The 22,866-nt window shown below is 40.0% G+C and overlaps 1 protein-coding gene across 3 annotated transcripts in view; it reads right to left on the bottom strand.

The window, feature by feature from the left end:
- The window catches only part of SPG11 (SPG11 vesicle trafficking associated, spatacsin), a 72,988-nt gene that overhangs the window by 26,391 nt on the left and 23,731 nt on the right, over nucleotides 1-22,866 (bottom strand). For all 3 annotated transcript variants that reach the window (XR_011970798.1, XM_072625549.1, XM_072625550.1), the window contains exons 12-24: nucleotides 19,616-19,687; nucleotides 19,170-19,294; nucleotides 18,608-18,780; nucleotides 17,813-18,026; nucleotides 15,962-16,165; nucleotides 14,797-14,903; nucleotides 12,699-12,844; nucleotides 11,157-11,318; nucleotides 9,837-9,903; nucleotides 4,622-4,787; nucleotides 3,400-3,605; nucleotides 1,618-1,726; nucleotides 220-379 (exon numbers count right to left, since the gene is read on the bottom strand). Coding sequence is in view for 2 of the 3 variants with exons in the window: in XM_072625549.1 (XP_072481650.1) it covers nucleotides 220-379; nucleotides 1,618-1,726; nucleotides 3,400-3,605; nucleotides 4,622-4,787; nucleotides 9,837-9,903; nucleotides 11,157-11,318; nucleotides 12,699-12,844; nucleotides 14,797-14,903; nucleotides 15,962-16,165; nucleotides 17,813-18,026; nucleotides 18,608-18,780; nucleotides 19,170-19,294; nucleotides 19,616-19,687 (1,911 nt within the window). In the remaining variant the exon portion in view is untranslated. The remainder of the gene's footprint in view (nucleotides 1-219; nucleotides 380-1,617; nucleotides 1,727-3,399; nucleotides 3,606-4,621; nucleotides 4,788-9,836; nucleotides 9,904-11,156; nucleotides 11,319-12,698; nucleotides 12,845-14,796; nucleotides 14,904-15,961; nucleotides 16,166-17,812; nucleotides 18,027-18,607; nucleotides 18,781-19,169; nucleotides 19,295-19,615; nucleotides 19,688-22,866) is intronic.

Raw genomic sequence — 22,866 nt, 5'->3', positions numbered from 1 at the left:
AGGGCTTAGAAAAAAGACACACAGTCCTGCAGATGTTGTCTGACCAGGTCTATCACCTCGCCAACTGGCCTGGTCAATCTAATAGAATCTAGGTAATAATGATATTACCTCAAACAAAAGTTTAATAATCTACACAAAACAAATGACTGTTCCAAACCTCTAAGAAAAATGCCCGTTTTCCAATGTAAAAAATCTGAGGACAGTCAGTAGCTTACTCACCTCCTCCAGCGGGTAACTGTGGAGCTGGCTGTACACAATAAACTGCAGCCAATCATTGGCTCTAGAACACTCCCTGAGGTAAGCTGTGCTCAGCCTCACGTTATGAAGCCTGCAGAACTGCACCACCAATGACCACTGGCGGCCTGCTTCGCTGGAGGTCCTGACATTAAAAGTAGAAAAAAATAAAATCTTAGAAGACATCACTGCAGTTTGAAACTGACAAATTAATAAAAACTTATAAACTTCACGGACCTGCAGTGATACGTTCAGCCCGAAGGACTGAGAAGTACTCAGTAAAAGTGCATCCAGGCTACCACTCGACCACTAATAAGCCTTGAGAACAGCAAATACAAGTCTATGACTGTTGCCGCTGGACTCCCCGACTACGTGGTGCATCTCTTCCCTGTCACACAATCATTCAAATAATCACCAGCCACTTATTAAGTGCCTACCATATGTTGGTACAGCATGCACCATACTAGGTATACATATGTGCCCCAGAGGCACAGAGCTGGAATACTGGGGCCAAGCAAGAAAAGGCAGCTTTAACAATTAAGCTGGAAGTCCAGGCTTCTTGGATAGGAAGTAGGGAGAACCAGGGGTTTGTGATATGGGACACCTGGGGTCAGAAGACACTGGAGACTATCCATCCCAAGTAAAGATTGCGAGTGTCCAGTGCTTCACAGGGAGACTGATCCTCTCCAGAGATCAAGAGCTAGATGTTACTCTTGCTACATCATAAAGCATGTTCCTGGACATATAAGAAAAACACCAGACTTTCTCCATGTACTTGTATGAGAAAGACTGGAAGCAGCACAAGCAGGATAAATTCCTAGTGCCTAGAAGAGCCCAATGGCTTACAGCTGGCAGGCTGCTTTCCTTATCTATGCTGCAAGGTGCTGCGCATTCCCAGAGGAGACATATTTTCCTTATTTGGATTACAGTGTTAGATGTAGCAGGAGGATTAGGAAGAGAGAAAGTGGGCAGATATAATGATGGAAGACTCGGACTCAGTGGGGTCAAAAAATGTGAATTTAAGAGGTTGGGGAAATGGAAGGGCTCACCAGCTTAGGCTCTCAGAATGATTTAACTGAAATCTAACAGGCAGAATCAGAGCAGGGCTTAAAGAAATCAATTTAATGCCAACTGGTTCTCCTTTTCAGTCCACTTAAAGGATTCAGTGTGACACAGTTAAAAAAAACATTCATTCAGTTAGGATTATTCCATCTAGGAAGAGGCAACAGCCAACCTTGCTCTCCCTTCATCACAAGGGTGGTGTGAGAATTGATGAGAACACCTGAGGTGATCTGAATTCTTTAGAAAAAAGCTAGATAAACACAAATTGGCACGATCACTGCTGAAAAAAAAAAAAAAGACACTGAAACACAACAGACAAACCTTGATATTCCCTGTTGTTGAATACTATCCCATATGCCTTCTTCCAAAAGACTAAGTAATTCTTCAGTAGCTGCTTTTCTGCCATTCGCCAGTTTAATTAGTTTTTCAGCTGTAAAAAAAATACAATTAAAATGTAATATAATAAAGAGATCCTCCCAGGAAATAGTACTTTCAAAGCAGCAGTCATAAATTTGGAATTAGTTAAAAAATAGAGAAGTAGATCAGTGCATCAGAACAGACAAGGGAGAATCTGAAACAATGGAACTCAATAACGCAGTGTTCAATAAATCCAAAGACATAAATTAGTTATGAATTTCCTATAAGAGAAAAACTGTTGCGAGTACTTCTGTCTGGCAGAAAATAGGCTTAGAACACAATCTTATATCATATTTCACCCACAATAAATTCAAAATGGATATATGACTTAATATTAAGGATAATTCCGTGAAAAAATTAGAATAGGAGCAGATCATATGCCTCTCACAACTGTGAGTAAGAGATATGTTCTTATCAAAACAAAGGACACAGGATAATTTTGATTACATAAAATTCAAAAGCTTCTACAAAAACAAAATTAATGCATCCAGGATAACAAGTGATACGGCTGGATAGGAAAAAATTCTTTGTACCAAATTTCTCTGGGTTTGGTATCTAACATATTTACACTAATATATTTATATTACATACACATTGATATATGTGAATATATGTACGTGTATATTTGTGTATGTATATGTATGCCTACACATGCACATTCTGTAACAGATCAAAGAACACAAATGAACACATTCCTTAACAGGTCAAAAAATATGAACAAACAGTTCTCCAAGAAGTGCAAACTCTTAACAATCATATGAAAAAATGTTTCAAAGCACTAACAACAAAAGACATTCAAATCAAAATAGCTGAGGTTTCACCTCAGAGAAACCATTTTGGAAACAATTCGAAATTATGAAAATTAAGTGACTTAAAATGTCCATATGACCCAGAGAAGCAACTACTGGTTATACTCCAAGGAGGTCGCTGATAAGAAGAAAGAACCCAGATACACCGAAAAGTCTATAACAGCACTTGAAATGGAAACAAAGTAGCTGTCCATCGATGAGGGAACGCCTAAGTGAACGTGACGGAATATCCCTGTGCTTTAAGACAATGAATACATGGAAATACTTGGGTGAAGTAACGCACAGAGAAGGAAGTACAGCCAAGAAAACATATGTGCAATAACTACAATAACGTAACAAGGAAGAGCCATCGCCACAAAATAATTAAGGATACTGCAAAATTACCAAAACACGTACGGCCCCCAAAGAAATACGAAAAGGCACCTCCCCCACCTCCTTGGTAAAGGCGGGAGGTCCACAGACATGTCACACTGCATATTTTCAGACTTTTTTCAATGTACTGATAGTACACTGCTGATTTGCCGATTTTTTTTTCCTCTTTCTTGTTTTCTTTAAAAAAAAAATAAACCTTGCCATTTAGGAAAGCCCTCAGAGGGGAAAGGGAGAGAGATACTGGGGGAAATCCAGGTCATGTAAAAACAAAAGCTCATAACAAAAATTATTTTTAAAGGGACAAAAAAGATTTCCTCAGAAGATAAATTTCTATTTACAATATGCTTCAATACCATTCATGAACTCAAGTTAAGGAAGAATCCTAGAAAATGAGGTAAAACAGCGACCCTTCTGCATTCCCCCATGACAAGCTCCTCATTGAGTAACTTCAGTAAGTGCCTTTCCTACTGCACAAAGTCGTCCAAACACAGGAAGGATACCTTACCTAGGGATTCTCTGATGCAGCTGTCCTGAGCCTCGTCATGTCTACACTTGTAGCTCAAAATGATGTTGGCCACTTTCATATCAACTCTGAGCTTGAGACTGTCGATACCCAGCAATTCCAAGAAACACACACAAGCAGCCCCTACCGAAGGCACATGAAACAAGGACAGTGCCAACATGTAGGCTTCGTTTCCTACTCGCTGAATTCTGAAACAGGGAACAGGGGTCAAAATCAGACCAACAAACCAGAGATCATAACCACTGAGGACACTGGTTTTCAAATATCTTTGCTCATGGCACATTATGATGGTTTGCATACTGAGTCAGAAGACTCATGCATACACACACATGTGAATGCAGGGTAAGTTCCATACAATTCACAGCACATCCTTTGAAAACCACTAATCTAATGTAAGCACACACAGGGCTCGGCTCTCAGTGGTGTCTAAGATGGAAGGTGGTATGGTGCAATGGAAAGAATGCTGGCTTTCAATCAGATGACTTGTGTTCAAATCCCAGGTCTGCCACTTGATACCTCATGACCCTAGGAAAATCATTTAACCTCACTGAGCCTCAGTTTCTTTATCTGTAAAATTAGAAGTATGAGAAGATTAGACTAAATGAGGTCCTTTCCAGCTCTAAATCTATGATCCTGTGGCTGCCAACCCTAAGCAATGCTCGATGTCCTTCCATTACACCCACCTCTCCATGATCCCTTTTGGGGTTTTCACAGTAGAGGTACTAGAGGGGTTTGCCACTTTCTTCTCCAGCTCATTTCACAGATGAGGAACTGAGACGAACAAGGCTAAGTGACTTGCCCTGAGTCACACAGCCAGTAAGTGTCTGTAACTCGATATGAACTCACAAAGATGTGTCTTTCTGACTCCAGGCCCAGCACTCTACCAACTTCTGAATGTCTTATAGAGTTTCTCTATACTCGGTCATCCCTTCTGTCCCCAATAGAAGAAACAAGAGTCAGCACCCTCATTTCCAACGACTGCGAGGTTGCTGATCCTTGATCCAAGATCATGTTTGTATGTTAAAGCCACAAAGAAGACTGCTATTGAAGTCTTATTAGGAAGTTTATTTCAAAAGTCCTTTTCTATGCTGTCCCATAATTATCTCCAAGTAATACTCCCAATTTTATACTACACATATATGAACCTCAAAATCTAGAAGCTTTATGTAATCTCCTTTAATATCTCTTCTTTTTAAATACTCACAGCTGCCTCGGAGACTTGCTCTTGACTAATTCCTGAACAAGAAATGTACCAAATGCAAATGATGGTCGTCCATGACATAAATAATAAGTAAAATTCAGACGTTCCATAACAGCATATTTGTTTACCAGGTCAGGGCTAGAGAAATGAGGAAGATCACTTGAGGTATCTGAAAAAAAATGAAAAGAAACATTAAAGCTATTAAGTCTTCACTTGAAAGGAGCAATTGTCTTGGAGGAACAGAATATTAATATCTCATATTTCTTCTATGCTTTGTCAAATATATAAACTAGTGACCCAGATCTCTGTCTACTAGAGATAAGCACCTTACACACAGAGACGTCAACTTTTCTTACCTAGGATTCTATTCTAGGATCATGGGATGGTATTTTTTCACAATACAATAAGCTTTGTTACAGGATCTCAAAATACTGTCATCTTCAAGTTGCAACTAAAATTTTAAATTAGTTTTTAAAATATCAACTTTACTACAACATTCTTTTTTCTCATGGCCTAGGAAGACTGGCTTTGATTCAAGTTTTAAAGTTGTCAAAAAAATGGGACTGTGGTGGTCCAGCACAAAAAAAAAGCTCTAAAGAAGCCAGGCTCCAATAAACTTCCCAAAGTCTAAGCCTATTTCCTGTAACTAGGCATGCACCCGCTAAAGTTCACTGTAGAATGGTATCTTATAAAGCGGCCATTTAACTCCATACTAACCATACCCTAAACTACTGGTCGAATCCAAGATCCTGATCCATACTCAGAAATGTATAGGCAATCATAAGTGTCAAGAAGACAGAGTATCTGTCTTTGTGATCTCTCCCATAATTAGGATGCTGCCAGACTGGCTTCACACACCAGAAGGGGGCAGAAGAGAGCAGCAGAGGATCCCAACATCTCTCCCAACGACATACTCAGGGGTCCTCAAAGCCTCTACGACGGCACAAGTTGCTCCAAGTAGCTGAATGGGAATTCTCATGTGTTCCTTACATTTGTGTCACCTATACACAGACACCCCCGCCCCCAAACCAGGCATGTTCTCTGATCTGCATGTGTCTTCTACCTTACCACGGATGTGATAACTTGCAGCAGAGTGTCTCCCTTGGATACATAGGAGGATAATATTTCTTGTAACTTATCTTACTATCTGTGATTAAGTGACTTTGTTTTGGAAACAAAAAGGACATATTCAAACAACAAATATTTGCATAAGTAAATAATAATTGACATTTCTGTAACAGTTTAAATTTTACCAAATGCTTTCCTCACAACAATACTGAGTTTAGCGGTCCTAATATTACTAATGCTGTTTTATGGATAGAGACACTGAAGGTGCGAGAGATTAAATGACTTGTCCTGGGGTTCAAAGCTGAATAAGAAGATTACAAAGAAAGAGCTGATGGAACGAGTTCAAATCTCCGCACTCATACTATGACATCGTATCCAGGCCATGTGCTAGGCGAATGTTTCAGTTATCATAACTAGGTAACCTCAAATATTAAAGCCAGAAATATAGTTATATATGTATACATATATACACATCCATGCTGAGAAGAAAGACTTTTTAGTGAACAAACAACAATGAAAACAGCCTTGATAAAAACTATATTTGGTGCGACAGAAATGATCCAGCTTACCAACTAGAAAAAGAACTCTGTGAGAAGACTGAAGAGACATGGGAGAAGTATGAAAAAGAAAGACAGGGAACAAAGCGGAGGAGAAAGAGTACAGCCATCAGAGAAGGGAGAGAAAAGAAGCAGCAGCCGCCTGATGGGAGTGGAGAGCATCACTTGGCAGAGAAGAGCCACTGACAAGGCGACAGATGAAATAAGAAGAATGCTGTGGCCTTAAAGGCAAAGACCGCTCTCACGGCAGCATATTTATTCTGTGATGGAAATGTCAGAAGCCCAGAGACGGATGCCAGACCGACCAGAGGGCCATGGCTTCCTGAGACGACATAGCCTCCAGGTCATGCCACATCACACAGTACAGGCATGTCAATAAAGAGAGTTCATCATTCTTGTTTGGGAAGTGAAATGGAGAAGAGAGAGGCAAATGCACACAAGTACACTGCCAGCCTAAGTCCTACTACCACAGAGTGACCCAGTCCATATATTAGCATATATATGGCAGGAAACACCATGAACTGGGGAGTATTTAATAGAGGTCAGAAGATTTCCATATCTCTAACTCAATGGTCACTGACAGACAAGACTGAGCCATATGTACTTTCTGATAGGTGTATCCAGCACAATACACTGCATATTGTAGGATCAAAGAAATTGAGAAATGGGACTTGAGAGATAATCTTGCCTAATTTTACAGATGAAGAACTTGAAGCTCTAAAGGAAGGGGTGGTGGAGCTTCCATAATAATTCTGAAGACAATGTTTGTTTAATGAAAATTACACTAATTGTCTTAGAAATCATTTGTGCGGCTACACATACTTAGAAACATATAAATGATTTCCTCGTCTGTTAAATGAGAGGAATCCTGTTCATAATGAAGACAGATGAGCTAGCTAGCACTTAGATGGTGCCTTAAAGTTTACAAAACACTTGAGGTAAGTTATCTCATGGGATCCTCACAACAACACTGGCAGGCACATGCCATTTCTATCTATTCTCTCCATCTCACAGCTTACAGAGGCTGAGACAGGTTAAATGACTTGTCCATGGGTCACACACAGCTACTAAGAGTCCAGACTCAGATCTTCCTGACTCCAAGGTCACTGCTCTATCTAGTACGCCACCTAGATGAGCTCCCATGACCAAGGAACACAACTTATAAAAAGTTCCAAGGTATCCCCTAAGACCAGTAACCTTTTAACCCTCTGATCCAACACCACAGGCATCCGTAACTATAGTAACACACGGAGCTCAGTACAATGACTGACGTTTACACGGACAACCAGAAGGAGTAAGGAACAGACCAAGCTAAATGATGGTCAGGATACTTTATTATTCCTCCACAGGGCATGGAAGAGACTCTAGGCTCTAGAAGGCTGTGTGAGTGACCACAAGCCTTGGGTGAGCCTACTGAGATGGAAAACCTTCAAAAGATGGGTCTGGTGACAGACTGCACATCAACCATCTAAAATCTGGGCTAGCTCACTTCAAGAAGGTGAATCAGAAGGTTAGCCCCAGGGGAGGAATTATTTTTCTGGTCACAATAATTCATGCAGATCATCTACTCAGGCACAGAGGTACTTAATCTACATCAGGGAAAGGAACAAACAACTTAACGAAACCACTTATATTTTGAAATATTGGTATGTTTTGTTTAGTAAGGTAAGAAATCTTATAATAATGTTATAGATTTTCATCAAAACATGATTCAATAAATTCAGCATTTCAGTTATGTAGAAAACCCAATTCTTTGAATTTTACTCTTAGAGACTGAGAGGCAGCATAGGCTAGCAGAACAGGAGCTGGGCTTGGAAGACAAAGTCCCCCTCAAACATAGAGTGTGTAAACTCTAGGCCAGTCATTTAATGTCCGAATGTACTGGTCCACAAATGCAAAGTACAGAAAAGGAGCTGACCTGCACTGGGAAAGGGAGTTCTCTCCACCAATGAAATCAAAGGTCTAGTCCCCCTTCTTCTCCTCCATGCTGTCTGATAATTGATTGGTTAATGTATTCAGTTTTTACAGATGCACTGAGAGCAGTCTAGCTGAGGACTGACTTGAAACTTCAAGTATTAGGTAACACACAGGTGAAAAGAGCACTGGACAGGGGAATCAAGAGTCCTGGGTTCTAATCTTGGCTCTGCTATTCATAAGCTAGATAGTCTTGAGCAAGTCACTTATATCTTCAAGGTCTCAATGTCTTCTTTTGTAACAAGCAGGAAAGCAAGAAAAACCAGAAGAACACATGTGAGTCGAAACTAGGACAAGGTAAGGAACTGGCCTGGCACAAATGTGATCTTGAGCAACTATCACAAATCTAGTTTGGTGCACAGGATTTTGTACATGCCCTACACTTCCCACAGTGGGCAAAGATGGGGCTGCCTTTTTTGCTGTTACAATGTCAGATAAGCTCCATTATCTCAAAGTAGGACTGAATCTAATGTGAGACTGTAAATTTCTTGAGATAAAAGCTTATCTATTTTTGTACTTCTCAGCATCTAATAAGAGTTTTAAACATAGCATTCCCTCAATAAATACCTGGTAAATTAAGGTAACTGAGGGTCCCAGAAGATGGAAAATTGGAGCAGAGTCTCCCACTACATTCCTAATCCCATTTTCCTGTAATTGAAGACACACTTACATCATCTTCTGGAAGAACCTGATTTGGGGGTTTGTCAGTTGGATCATTAAGTATTTAGGTTGGAGTTGGGGTGTGGGGGCGTGTGTGAGGGTGGGAAGACAGTCCACTCTCAATTTGTAAGCACCTTTTGACTTTGGCCTGGAGACAGGAATCCTGTACTCCCGGCTTATCTCTGCCAATAACTCAGCGTATGACTGTGGGTACATCACTTAACCTCTGTTAAGCTCTGGGAGCAGGGACAATTTTATTTTTGCCTTTAGTTCTCCAGGGCTTTGAATGAAATAGCTGCTTAATAAACGTCTGCTGAATTTGTTGAACTGGGCCCCAGTATCTTATCTACAGCATGAGGGGGTGGGAACAGAAGGGGTCTAAAGTCTATTCCAGCACTAACAGACTAGGATCCTGTATTAGAAAATGACATTTACTAACAACGGGAAAAATGGAGAAGATAACAGAAGAAAAGGAGGAAGAGAAGAGGAGAATTTGGGGAATCCCCTGGAAGAGAAGCTTTTATGACCTAAGGGAACACACGCTCTCTGCCTCCCCGGATCTCCGCAGATGAAAGTGACCTTTTTCTTCTCAAATTTTCTTGGTGTCCCTTGACTAAACTGCTCCTTTGCCCCGTCACATTCTTCCATCTTTTATCATACATAGCTTTTTACATGTTTTACCTTCTCTATTTCAGTCTCCTGTGCGGTTTTTCACCTTGTACCCCAGGACCTAGAGCACAAGGGCTTGCAGACAGCAGGGACTGAATAAATACTTGCTGAGCTGAACTTACAAAATGTTTTCACAACTCACTCAACTGCAGGACAGCTTTTTCTATAAGACTGGATTTCTTCTTGGGAAAAAAAACTCATGGGAAAGTAGGATGGGCTTTACAAAAAATCATCTTACAATTAATCATAACTGTATGTCTCCAAAGCAAGGGCTGCCTGTATCAACTTACCTGAGATGGCAAGAGTATTGGTGGCCTGCCAACCAAATAGCCTGGTGGGATCAAAGGGAGACAAGGACTGAAATGGAGACAAATGGACAAATGAGAGAAAGTTAAAGAAAAACAAACTCCAAAACAACAAACACAACAGTTTATAAAAGAGCTTCAAGCAACAAGCCGCTCCCCTAACACCAGCGTAATTTAAAACTCTTCTCTGTGGGCACTTTATGAGTTTTTAGCCACTATGAATACTTGACTTTTCAATACTATTTCATCCAATATCGTGTAAGCTCTTCAAGGGGCAGGTACTGTCTCTGTCTTTGAATGCTCAGAGTTTTATAAAAACTAGGCACTTAATGTTTGTGGAACTGAATTCAAGGGAATGAATTCAGGAATTGAAACACTAAGGCAAGAGACATCTAATTCTCAGAGAAAGTAATCAAACTGTCATGATTTTTTAATGGAATATAGTTCAAAGAACGGCATTAAACACATTTTTGTTTTGTTTTCATAACCAAATGATGAAAATTCCCCTTCCTAAAAGACAGATTTATTACCCTGCAGCTATGCTAGGCTTTAGAGATGCTGCTGGGCAGGGCAGGCAATGGAATGAAGAAGACTAAAAAATATGACCACAACAGGTATGCCCCCTCAGCTGCCAAGATGGGTGATAAAGAGGTGCTGGGTGGAAGACAAGAAAGAAAAAGAGAAAAACAGGATAAAAACATAGAGAAATCAGACCAATGAAGAATGTGAAGCAATCTAGAAAACCGTGAGAGGGAGAAGGAGCTTCTGAGGGAAATTTATCTAGGCAGATTGAAAAGACTGACCTATACAAGGGGAATTTGAAAAATAAACCAGGGGAGCAAAGAACCACTCTCTGAGGCTACAGGAAGAATCACTTTGATCTGAAACCAAAGTGTGGACCTGGGTGAAGGGAGCAAGCCAGAAAATGGGAATGAAACAGGGACTTGCCTGTGAAAGCCCATTTATTAAATCAAAGCAACCAATTTTAAGCAGGGAGACACTACACCAATAACTTACCCAATATGTATACAGTTTCCTAGATTTCTCACACTGTGGCAAAAAACCAATTTTTGTTTCCTCACCAGTTCAAAGGGCACATGGCCAGCAGCAGACACAGGGAAACAAGGGGCACCAGACAAAAAGAGGAAAAAGGCCAGGGTCCCAAGAATCTGATCAAAAGAAGAGAAAGGCCTCCCTCCTGAAACAACAACTACAGAAAACAACCTGCATGGAATGATGGGGAGCATCTTAACTAAGCTGGGTTTGCCCCTGGCCATGAGAAGACAGTCTATTATAATTATATACCTGAATAAGGTGGTAGAGGGTAATGTCGTGGGGCAGGATACTAGGGACAGTGTACTGCGGGAAGAGCGCAGCTCTGAGCTTGGGGTACGGAGTTAAGGCCATCTTCAGTAGCTGAGGATCCACCTTCCCCAAAGAGGTTTCTCCTTCTTCTTTTTGAACAACCTAAATATAAATACGCTTTGTCAAATATATAAACCAGTGACCCAGAGCTCTGTCTACTGGGGACAAGCACCTTACACACAGAGAGGTCAACTTTTCTTACCTAGGATTCTATTCTAGGATCATGGGATGATATTTTTCACAATACAAGAAGCTTTGTTACAGGATCTCAAAATACTGTCATCTTCAACTTGCAACTAAAATTTTAAATTAGTTTTCAAAATATCAACTTTACTACAACATTCTTTTTTCTCACGGCCTAGGAAGACTGGCTTTGATTCAAGTTTTAAAGTTATCAAAAAAATGGGACTGTGGTGGTTCAGCACAAAAAAACCCTCTAAAGAAGCCAGGCCCCAATAAACCCTTCCTTCTCTTCTTAAAACTTTCAAATAGCTTTCTCTCAGAATTCCTGTGAAACAATATTAGTTTAGAAACAAACATTAGAGTCCACTAGGGAGGAAATACAACACGGCAAAAACAGCCACTGAGTGAAAATAATGAAAGTAACATTAACCAGTTGTCTGGCCAGTCACGTAACCTCTTTCTGGATGAAAGTTACCTCACCCATAAAATGAAGAGATACAGACTATTTTAAGTTCTACAGTTCTTTTCTATGACTTTAATTTCTGACAGGTAGTAAAGTCAAAAATGAAAAAATAAGTTAGTGACTGATACTACAGAAAGGCAGTCTGGCCCTGGGGACAGAGAGCCATCCTTGGAACCAGAAAGGCCCGGGTTCAAGTAATACCTCTTACACAAACTAACCGTGTGACCCTAAGCAAGTCACTTAACTCTTGGTGGTCTAAGCGTCTCTCAGATTGTAAAGTACAGACGAGTTATCGGTCTTTATCTGTGGGAAAACAAACAAACGAACAAACAAACGAACGAGATCCTGCAGCTAAATAACCAAATAACTCATGTAAAACTGAGGTGAAATTCAGAATTTCTGATGGGATATATTTTAACAGTGTAAAAGTTTCCTCCAGCTAGTCACCACTTCCACAAAGCGGACTGGGTAAATTCCCTTTAAGTAATTAACCAGAGTTTCCAGAAGCAACAGTAAATGTGGTTCCCCATACCCCACACATAAACTATCTGACCATACAAAAAGTACCATTTAACTCTCAAGTCACAAGGCTTAAAAACAAATTATTAAACAACAAAATAAAGGAAAAGGAAAATCACCAAAGAGCACACATTATCTCTTTCAATCTAGAGAAAATGAAATTAGAAAACAAATTTCCCAAATTTTGTGCCTATGAAGACACTTAAAAATCTGGGTATTTGAGTTTTTCCATTCTACTGGGGTGCAGAAAAGCCAAGATATTTTTATTAGACCGAAGCTTGTTCTCAATTTGCATCGGTGACAGTGATGTCCAGTACCTGGCTGAGGCCTCCAGAAGCATACACCATTGTGGCAAGGGCCAAGAGGGTGTGTCCTTCCAACAGCATACTGCTCACACTGGCTTGGTTACTAGGAATCAGTATCTGAGCATTAGCGAGACTGGCCTGGAAAATCAGTTTGGGATCTGAAAAGAAAGAACAGGTTTTTCTCTTAAAGAAGTAACTATCTTGGCAAAATGACAAAAGATATTAACAGTCAATGCTGAAGGAATTGTGGGAAGAAAGGCATGCTAATGGTGTATACTATTGGTAGAGCTATGAATCAGTACAACCATTTTGGAAAGCAATTTAGAATTATGCAAATGAAGTAACTAAAACGTTCATCCATACCCTTTAACCCTGAGATGCCACTACTAGATATATCTAGTATATATCCAGAAAATCACGGATAAAAAACAAAATCCCTACATACACTTTTAGCAGCATTTTTCTGTAGCAAAGAATTAGAAACCAAGTAGATGCCCATCGCTTAGGGGTTGGCTAAACAAACCGTGCTCTATAAATATAATGGAATATTACAGTGCTGTGAGAAAACAACAAAAATTAAGACTACAGAAAGGTTTGAATGAACTGATGCTGAGGGAAGTGAGCTGAGCCAAGAAAACAACTCACAGAAATGAGCAAACGAAATAAGCAACAACTGTGAAACGAGCAAAAGTGATGGCTGCAAAGTGACACGGAATAAACCAGGGGCCCTTCGGAGAAGAGATCTGCGAAGTCACCTCCTGCAAAGGTGGGAGGCTGAGAGAGGTGGAATACTGCCGAAGCTTTCAGACTTTTTAATGCACTGATTAAATGTTTTACAACTGGAACTTTCACAACCTTCATATTAAAAAAAAATAAAGACAATACCAAGTCCCACCACTAAACCAATACAAAATATTTTTTTCCCTCTTCTTCCTCTACTTCTTTTTAAAATGTTCTCTGCTAGACGGCTCTCCAGGAGGGGGAAGGGAAGGGCTGCATTTTGCTTTGTATTTTCACCTAAATCCTAATTTGGAAGTTTCTTCTTTGAAAAAAATTTATTGCTATCTTTTGTTTTTAAGTTGCTTGTATTTAAAAACAAAATATGTCACTAAAAATTAATGTCTTGAAGAAGAACCATCCTAACTAGAAATTGAGTGAAAATAATTTTTAAAAAGCAAAATGATAAAAAACAAACAACAAAAAAACCCCCAACTACCTTCTTAGCACAGGAAACTGTGGTATTTCAGCACAAACTCCCTACTGAAAAAGCTTGCTGCAGATTCCTCCTGGGTACATGGCATCTCAGACTATCCCCTCTGCTGAATCTCCTGACTGATACCAGATAAATACATTCTTCATCATCAGGACAATTAGAAAACCTAAAAATGACCTACGTTATAAACACTACGGATTTTTTTCCAGCCACACCCTGAGTCCCCCAAATGATTACAAAATAACTGAATTTCTCTAAATGCTGACTAGGTGTGTGCATTTGTACTTTGTATGGATTAGAGGAATTTGGAGAGAACATGCTGCTTTCGAGACAGAAGACATGCCCATTCTGTTCTACAAGTAGCCGGGTTTCTTTCTGCCAGGGAGCAGACGGACACTTTTTGGCCTTCTAAATAAAAACCACCTGCCTCCTACACAAGGATAAGCTCTGAAGGCAGACGAGTTTGCTTCCAGTCAAATGAGCTTCAATAGTAAAGGAGATCACTGCAGAGGTTCGCAGCAGAGGATTGTACATAAGGAGTGTTACATATACTATCAGAGAAGGTTAATGTCTACTTTGCAGAACTGCTTTTTTTCCCTTTAAAAAAAACCTGCTATCTTTTGTTTCCAAACACCTTAATTTCCGTATGTCCCTTTCCTCTTCCATACTCAGGGAGAAAAGAAGAAATGAGGAGGAAAAAAAGAGAAGAGAAAAGAAAAGAAAGAAAAATAATTTCTTTAAAAATTTTTGTTACAAGGGATGGTTCCTGGAAGAGGGAAGGAAGACAGATATATGTGGAAATGAAGGTGATGAAGCTACAAAAGGCATGAACAAAAACCAGATAAATCTTTTTAAAATAAAGGATCTCAAAAGTCTTCCTGTTTAATAGACTCCTACCTGCCAGATTATTGGGAACTTGTCGACACCGAACCAAAAATTCAAACCAAGGATAAGTTTCATGCAATTCTTTTTTCTCCAAAAAGGGACAATTCAAAGGAGTAAGGCTAAAAATACAAATGACAATAATTAGCATGATGTACATGTGATGTATTACGGCGACATGTGCTCAGATAATATGATGGAAAAGGAACCCTATATACTATTGTGTTCTACACGTAACCTCGTGCTTCAGAAATACTCAAAATCAGTAGCTAGAGAATCCCCAATACGTACAAATGAGAGGAACGGGGAAGGAACTCAACATATTATAGCAGGCTGCAGAGTCATCCCAAATCAAAAGGGAATTTTACTGAAAATTGAAATTTTGTGCCACTGAAAATCAGACACTAAATTAGGGTGTCACTGAAAAAATGACACCTTAGGCTTCATTGATGTTGTAGTAAAAAAGCAAAACTCAGAAATTCAAAATTTGACTGACATAACAAGGGACCCTTTCAGCATCCTTTCTCAATTTTTAAAAAAGACTAAAGGTTCCAAGCCCAGGACTGACTCCTGAAAAAAAATCACATTTCAGTTTTCTTACCAGCAGTTGAGAAAAATTCTTCTCTATCTAAGTAAGCCTTGCTGCTGTGGAGCACAAAATCTATCCGACTGCCCGAACCCTGAGGCCACACTGCACAAAAAATTAAAACAATAAAATCCGAGGGCGTGCCCTGCTGGTTCAACATCGATCTTTACTCTCCATGGACACAGAGGAAACCTTTACACCAGAATTGACAGAAGTATAAAGTAAAATTTCTGGCACAGCTAACACAATACATCTCCTAGGAGCTGCTTAACATTTACTTTAAAAAGCAGACAGTACTGGAATCGAGCTAAGTCTTTAAAAGTCTTCCTCTCTCCTTAAAAAAAAAAATTAATTTTTGATGTACTTTCCTCAATTTTAATTCTAACTTTTCTTTAAGGGATTAAGAGAAATGTTCCTTACAAAATCACTAAAAACTATGTGTTAAGCTTATTCGTGCATGGCACTATGCTAAACTTGGTACAAATAAATGGAAAACCACTTTCAGAATCTCAACATCTCCTAAACGAATAGTCAACATGTCCAAAAAGGAAGCATTAAGAAACGCTGCAGGACAGATCGATGACTAGCACTCACTTGTAATAATCAAGGTAGACGTAAAGCAGATGCTGCAGACCGTGCTCTAAACAGTATAAAAGAAAGTGAGCGTGGAAATCCAAACCGTCCTGGAATGTATAGTTTTGAACAGGAAGCGGGTCCTGCATCACGCCCCCAATACGGCTCAGTCTTAGAAGCAAGAGTTCAAAGTCTTCTAGTTCAGATGTCAGGAAAATTCCATCTCTACAAAGGGGAAAGAGGATCAATTTGATGACAAATTGAAAAGCATTTAGAGCAGACCACATCACAACAAGTTTAACGCATTTAAAACCAGGTATTAAGAAACAAAAGCTGCCAACACTCAGTGCGACCGCACGTTGGCCAGACTGACAAGGAGCGTGATGGGGAGCCCACAGGGTGGGCCTATCCGTGTGCAGATCTCAGACAGTTAATGAAAATGGACAGTGAACTGGGCTCAGAGGTGAAGACAGGGAAGAAAGTGGACCAGGTCACCTCAGGGAAACCAGGGAGTTCTTTTAACAGCCCTCAGCTTTTCTCTTTTTAAGAAAAATATTCTCAGTGAAGCCATATGGTTTCAGGTCATGAGACAGGACAGATGCCCCAGACTTAAAGGGAAGCACATGACAGGTACTGAGGACAAATTCTGCAGAAGTGGCCAAGGGGATGTCCTCAAAAAGATTAGCAGAAAAGGTGAAGAGGTCACATGGCGAGAGGGAAGAATCACTGATGGAGAGAGCCTACAGGCTCCACTGGGATTTTTACCTCAGGGAGCCACAGCTTCTCAAGACCTCAGTTTCCTTTTCCTTAGTGAAGGATGAGGACAGCACCTCTCCTACACCTACTACATGATTCAGGGATAAGGTACAATACCATTCTACGACACATACGTGTGAAAGTGCACTGAAAAGTTAAATAAGTTCCCTTAGGAACAGAGGACTAAAGATTACAGATGATGGAGCTGAGGCCTAGAGGGTCTGCAAGTGACTGCACCACTGTCACACTGATAATCACAGGCATCCTGGATTCAAATCTAGGCGCTCCAACTCCAAATCTTGTACTCTTTCTATTGTGTCATGCAGTTTATCTGCTTTATGATAAAAAATAAATCTTACTAATTCAAATTTTATTGGCTTAATTGCATTTTTCAGTACCTCTTCTGGATTTCAAAGAGTCAAGTCTCAGAGTGTTCTCTGATCCTGTAAATTAGATGAGTTGGGTTTAGAGATGACAAAAGAAAACAGGCAGCCTAGATTACTTTGGGGAAACTATGGTGCTTTTAAGAACCCTGAGCCTCTTCCTCAAATTAAAAGTCCATTTTGTTTTAAACAAAACATTCTCCCAGTGATGACACAGGGTACTCAAAAGGACCTAGGAGGCACATGATAACTAAACTGTTGAGCTTTACCAAAATTCCTCACTTCCATTATTTCATACACCAACTCTCTTTTTATTTCATTTTAGTCACACAGTCTAGCAATAATATAGAAAAGAATGAAAGACATTTGAATTCCCAATACAGAAGACGAAAATCAGGGATCTTGACCTCAACCACACAGTCCAGGAACATCTCTCTATGAAGTCTTGTAGAATGCTCTCAGAAAAAAAAAAACTGCCTCCAAACTTTCGAGAGGATATCTCAGCACTACAACGTTATTATAAACACATCACGATCCGGCCTCATAGAATGACTTTTTTTTTACTACAAGTAAAACTTCAGTTTTAATGCCTTGGGATCTCTAACGCATTTTGTTGCATGATAACAGACAACAGGATGCAGTGGTGCTGAACTATCACTATTCCCGCATTTCTCTTCTATGCCCCAGACTTCAGCTCTGTCTCTAACTGAAATCCCTTTATTAGTAGCAATACCTGGCCAGTTTATCTAGTATCTCATTCCTCAGGGAGCTACTGCAACGCGTGTTCTCATCAATAATGTCCGCAGTCAGAGGGGGCCATTGAGCCTGCTCAGGTGAAGCACAACCATCCTGAGCCTGCAATTCTTCCATCCAGGAGAAAACGCTTGAGCGGTCGTGGTGAGCCGTGAGGTGCATCCAGAGAACTTGAGGAGAACAAGACTTGAGATCTACACGCAAAAGGAACCAAAAGCACCACGATTCTTAGAACGCCAATGAACTGTTACTGCTGCCAGTCTTTCGGTGATCGTTTACCACCAGGCCATCTCCTTTTTCTTCTGCCAGAACTGGCCTAAGAAGATTCCTAATGTGGGGCAGCTCTTTAACCCATTCTCATTATCCTTATTAACGGATCACCCAGCTGCTGAGGCCCCCCTCAAAAAAAACTGCCTTATATTCATTTTCAACATATATGCATCTACTGTCTCTTCCAACAGAATGTTAATTTCTTAGAGGCAGGGATTATTTGACTTCTGCCTTTGTATCAAAGATACTTAGCACAAAACCTGGCCCAAAACAGGTGCTTAAGAATATATGACAATGGGTTATTTGATAACAAGATGATTTGTGCTTGAAAACAATTTGAAAACTGCTTTTTTAAAAAGCAAAATTAAGATATCCTATTATGAGTGTAAAAACACACCATGGTCTTTAAAATAAATAAACCCACCCCTCCATACGCAATCCTTTCTATAAACAGCAACTCATTCAGTACACTTTATTTCCCTTTTTCAAGCCATGTGACATTTACCTCCTGAAGATCTCCTGGGGAGGAGGATGCTTTCTCGCGTTGGACAATCCCACCACTGAGCCCAATTCAATATAATTCTATGATCCCGCTTAAAAATTTCATCCTTTTCACTGAATTTCAAGAAGTCTAAAACAGACCTGTGCTTGGAAAAATCGTCTTCCTTTCTCCAGCTCCTGAAACGAACAGTGATTTTGTATTTATGAGAAGGAAATTTGCTCTCTTTAGCTTAAGAACATTTATAAAAAATATCCCATTCAGCAAATTCCATTGGGCAACGCTTTTACAATATCTACGTGCTTGAAGCCTCTTACGTATAGTACGCAATGAACATCTGTTGACTAAATGAGTGAATAACTCTAACAACATCAAGATGAAGAGAGACGCTCGGATCCTCCAGCGAGGAGCTCCCTCTGGGGGCGTGTTTTATGTTCATGGGGAAATGAACAGAAACTCCTGGGTGCTGACAGCGAGGTGTCACGTACACTGAACAAAATCTAATCTCTTAAAACACATTAATATTGATCTTCCACATAAACAATGTGAGACCAGTGAAAAAAATTACCTGAGGGGTTGAGTCTCTGTGCTTTTTGTGAAAGGTCCTGAATATAATTTTTCAACCTGATATACATAGTCTATCATCCTCTTCTCTTTTTCAGAAAAATAATTTTCTTCTTTCAAAATGCCAACCTTGAATCAAATATATTCTAATTAAATAAATGATGCTAAAAAATAAAGAACATTTCCAAGATATCTTGTCATGAGGTTCACAAATGCCAATTAAGAAATGCACATCAAATACGTAAGCGACAATTCAAATTGTGTGAGTATGTATGTGTGTGTATGTGTGTCTGTGTGTGCGTGTGTGTGCTATAAGCATACACGCAGTGACATGAATGAAAGTAAAGGGAACACACTTTGTATTAACTACATAATGCAATAATGATTTTTTTTTTCACAGTACCATTTAGTGTAAGACTTATTAACTAGATTCTCAAAATCTTCACTTACCAAAAAGTCCCGTATATTTTTCTCAGCTGTATAGAAACATATTTTGTGCAATTGGTCCTTTACATTGAAGCCCTGAAATACACACACAGAGCACAAAGTTCTTATATCATGGCATATAGAGATATCTTGACAGAAATAAAAAAGATCTCATTACAAAACCCAGTGCTTCTACAAATTCATTCTTATATATTACACGTATAAGCACTTATCACTACGATTGCTAAGAACTTTATCAAAGGCCTGCAACAATTGAAAGGAAGAAGATGTCTTTCTCTTATGCTCAAGTAGAACAGGGCTAATATTATATTATATAATTCACTCAGGGGCAAAGGCACATTCTAGACCTGGCCCTTTAGCAGCTCCAAAAAGTCACTGTACTAAAGACTACAACACAAATGATCTGGTGGGTGTGGATCCCAGCGCTAGCCCTATTCAGGCACAAGTTCACTACTCCACAACCTCCAGAACTTTCTCTCCCAACCACTTGCTGAACATCTCCACTTGGATGCCCCATCAGTAGCTCAAACTCAATATACCAAAATGAAATGAAATAAAATAAAATAACATAACACACTGTATTTCCCCTAAAACCCACCCTTTTCCTAACTTGGTGTCAAGGGCACCAATACAGCCAGATTCCTAACCTAGGAGTCATCCTCAATCCTTCATTCTCATTCATCCCACATATCTAATCACTTGCCAATCTTATCAGTTCATTTCAACAATACCTCTTGCATCCATCCCTTTTCTCTACTAATACCACAAATACCTTAATCCAAGGTCTCATCATGTCTTCCCTGAACTATTGTAACAGTCTCCTAACTGATATCTCTTAAATTCTCTCCCCCTCCCCAATCTGCAATACACAGTTGCCAAAATACTACACCTAAGTTATAAGTTAAGCTATGTCTCTCCCCTTTTCAAAAATTACCTCTGGAAAAAAATACAATCTCAGCCCTCCACAATGCAACTCTGACTGTCCTAGCCCTGTTTCATATCATCCCCCTTCATACCCTTTATGTTCTACAAACACTCCATCTCCCCTATCCATGCCTACCTAAGTTGTACTCCCTCCTTAGCTTCACCTTTTAAAATCACTGGCTTCCTACAAGTTTTAGCTCAGGTGCTGCCTCCTCTGCAAACTTTCCCATTCCCCAGTTGTTTCAGACAGATTTTTAGATCACCTATAAATATCAACTGGTGATATTTTAAATATGAGGTCTGCTGAAGAAACGAAATTGTAGCAATCTGGACATCCTTACTACAAACGAGTCCCAAAGACAGAAGACGCTGCAGCTAAATGGAAGGAAGACATTCTTCTTGAAGAGGCAAATAAAGGAATGAGCAGAGCTGGTTTTTATCACACAGCTGAGGCCACAAGCTGACCACGTGGCTGTGGAACAAGGATTCTGTGCTCAAGTATTTGCAAAAGTTAAAACAATTGCTTTCTGACAGAATAACTGATTCAGGATGCAGAACGTGGCATTAAATTTGTAAACACAGACAAAAGGGAAAGTGTTTTGCTTGACCATACTTATTTGTTATACAGGTTTTGTTTTTCTTTTTTTATTGGGAAAGGGGAAAGAGAGAAAATAAATGCTGGTTAATATTATTTATTCTAAAACTGAAGCTTATGCTCCAACATCTATCGCAGATGAGAGGGTAGAGAAATTCTACAAAGAATTCATTAGACCCTTCAAACTTTATTACTATACACTGCCAATGACTGACTTCAATGTAAAGTAAGGTAAACAGGAAAAGGGTGAAAAGTTTTGGAAAATGTGATTTAGGAGAGAGAGGAAGGGAGAAAGAAGAGAGTGGGAGGTAAGAGGGAGAGAGAGAGGGAGGAGGGGAAGAGAGAAAGAGAGAGAGAGAGAGAGGGAGAGAGGGAGAGGGAGAGGAAGAGGGAGAGAGGGAGAGAGGGAGAGAGGGAGAGAGGGAGAGAGAGAGAGAGAGAGAGAGAGGGAGAGAGGGGGAGAGAGGGGGAGAGAGGGAGAGAGAGGGAGAGAGAGGGAGAGAGAGGGAGAGAGAGAGGGAGAGATTGAGATTGAAAGTTTGTACACTCCAGAGATGCTTCAGATGGTCAAAGCGCCAGGCTAAAAGCAGAAGTGACAGCGCCGGCATCCACAGTGTCGAGCAACAGACAAATGTTAAATGAACTTTTCTTATTTTTAAATTCAGCTTTATTTTCAGCTGTAAATTGTTTCTCCCCCTCTTCCATCGAATGGTCATTAAATTTTCGGTGCAGTTACAGCTCAGTTATTTAGGCAAACTCCATCAATCAGGGTTTGATTTGTTTTTGTGTCCAACATCTAGATTTAAGAAAGTGACGGAAAAAATGGTGATAATGCCGATTCCACTACTTTTTTTTAAACTGCTTTTTCTTCCTGGAAAGTCAGCTGTTCCTTATTGGCCAGCAAACATCCTCCTCAGAGGCCACCTAATCCAACCCCTTCACTTACTTTGTAAATGAAGAAACCAATGGCTTGCCTAAATTATTAACTAATTAGTGATAGAATCAAGACTAGAATTCTAAACTCCTCACTCCCACAAAATGGGCAGAAGATGGTAACACCATCAGTTGAGCTTGTTTAGTCAGGAAAATTCACTTTAGAAAAATGTGTTTTTTCCATAACAGCAGTCCTGAGAATACTTTGTACAAATTATTTTGACTTGTGACTTCCAAATAAATTTGCTATAAAAGTAGGAGAAATGCACAGAATCACAGAAATTTCAGGGGCAGGAAGGACCTCAAAGGTTATCCAGTCCACACTATACCTGAATGGGCATCCCTTTGTATTACACTAAGTAGTTTCCACTTTGACTTTCAATAACGTGCTACCTCCTCCCCTCTGAGACAAGATCATTCCACTGCTGGACTCCACAACTTTTATTCTCTGCTTCTGTCTCTGGCCTCTCGGGCCAGACAGAAGAAGTGTAATCCCTCTTCCACACACCAGCCAGAACTTGACTTAACGTCCTCCCCTCTCAGTACTCTTCTCCAGGTTAAACACACTCAGTTCCTTCACCTGAACCTCACTATGCATTTTTTCAGACCTCTTCTGACCTTAATCATCCTGTTCTGGAACTGTTCTCATTGGTCAAGGCCCTTCCTAGGGTGTGGAGCAAAGGATACCAGCACAGTACTCAAGATGAGGCCTGACTACGGAAGACTCCAGGGGGACTAAGATTAACACCAACCTGTCCATCTAAGGAATGGCTGCAAGTGAGTCCAGTGCCCCCTACACTCA

The sequence above is a fragment of the Notamacropus eugenii genome, chromosome 7 (genome assembly GCF_028372415.1).
Source record: "Notamacropus eugenii isolate mMacEug1 chromosome 7, mMacEug1.pri_v2, whole genome shotgun sequence".
Taxonomy (NCBI): Eukaryota; Metazoa; Chordata; class Mammalia; order Diprotodontia; family Macropodidae; genus Notamacropus; species Notamacropus eugenii.
The sequence above is the reverse complement of the archived record's forward strand: the minus strand, read 5'-3'. Positions and strand labels throughout refer to the sequence as shown.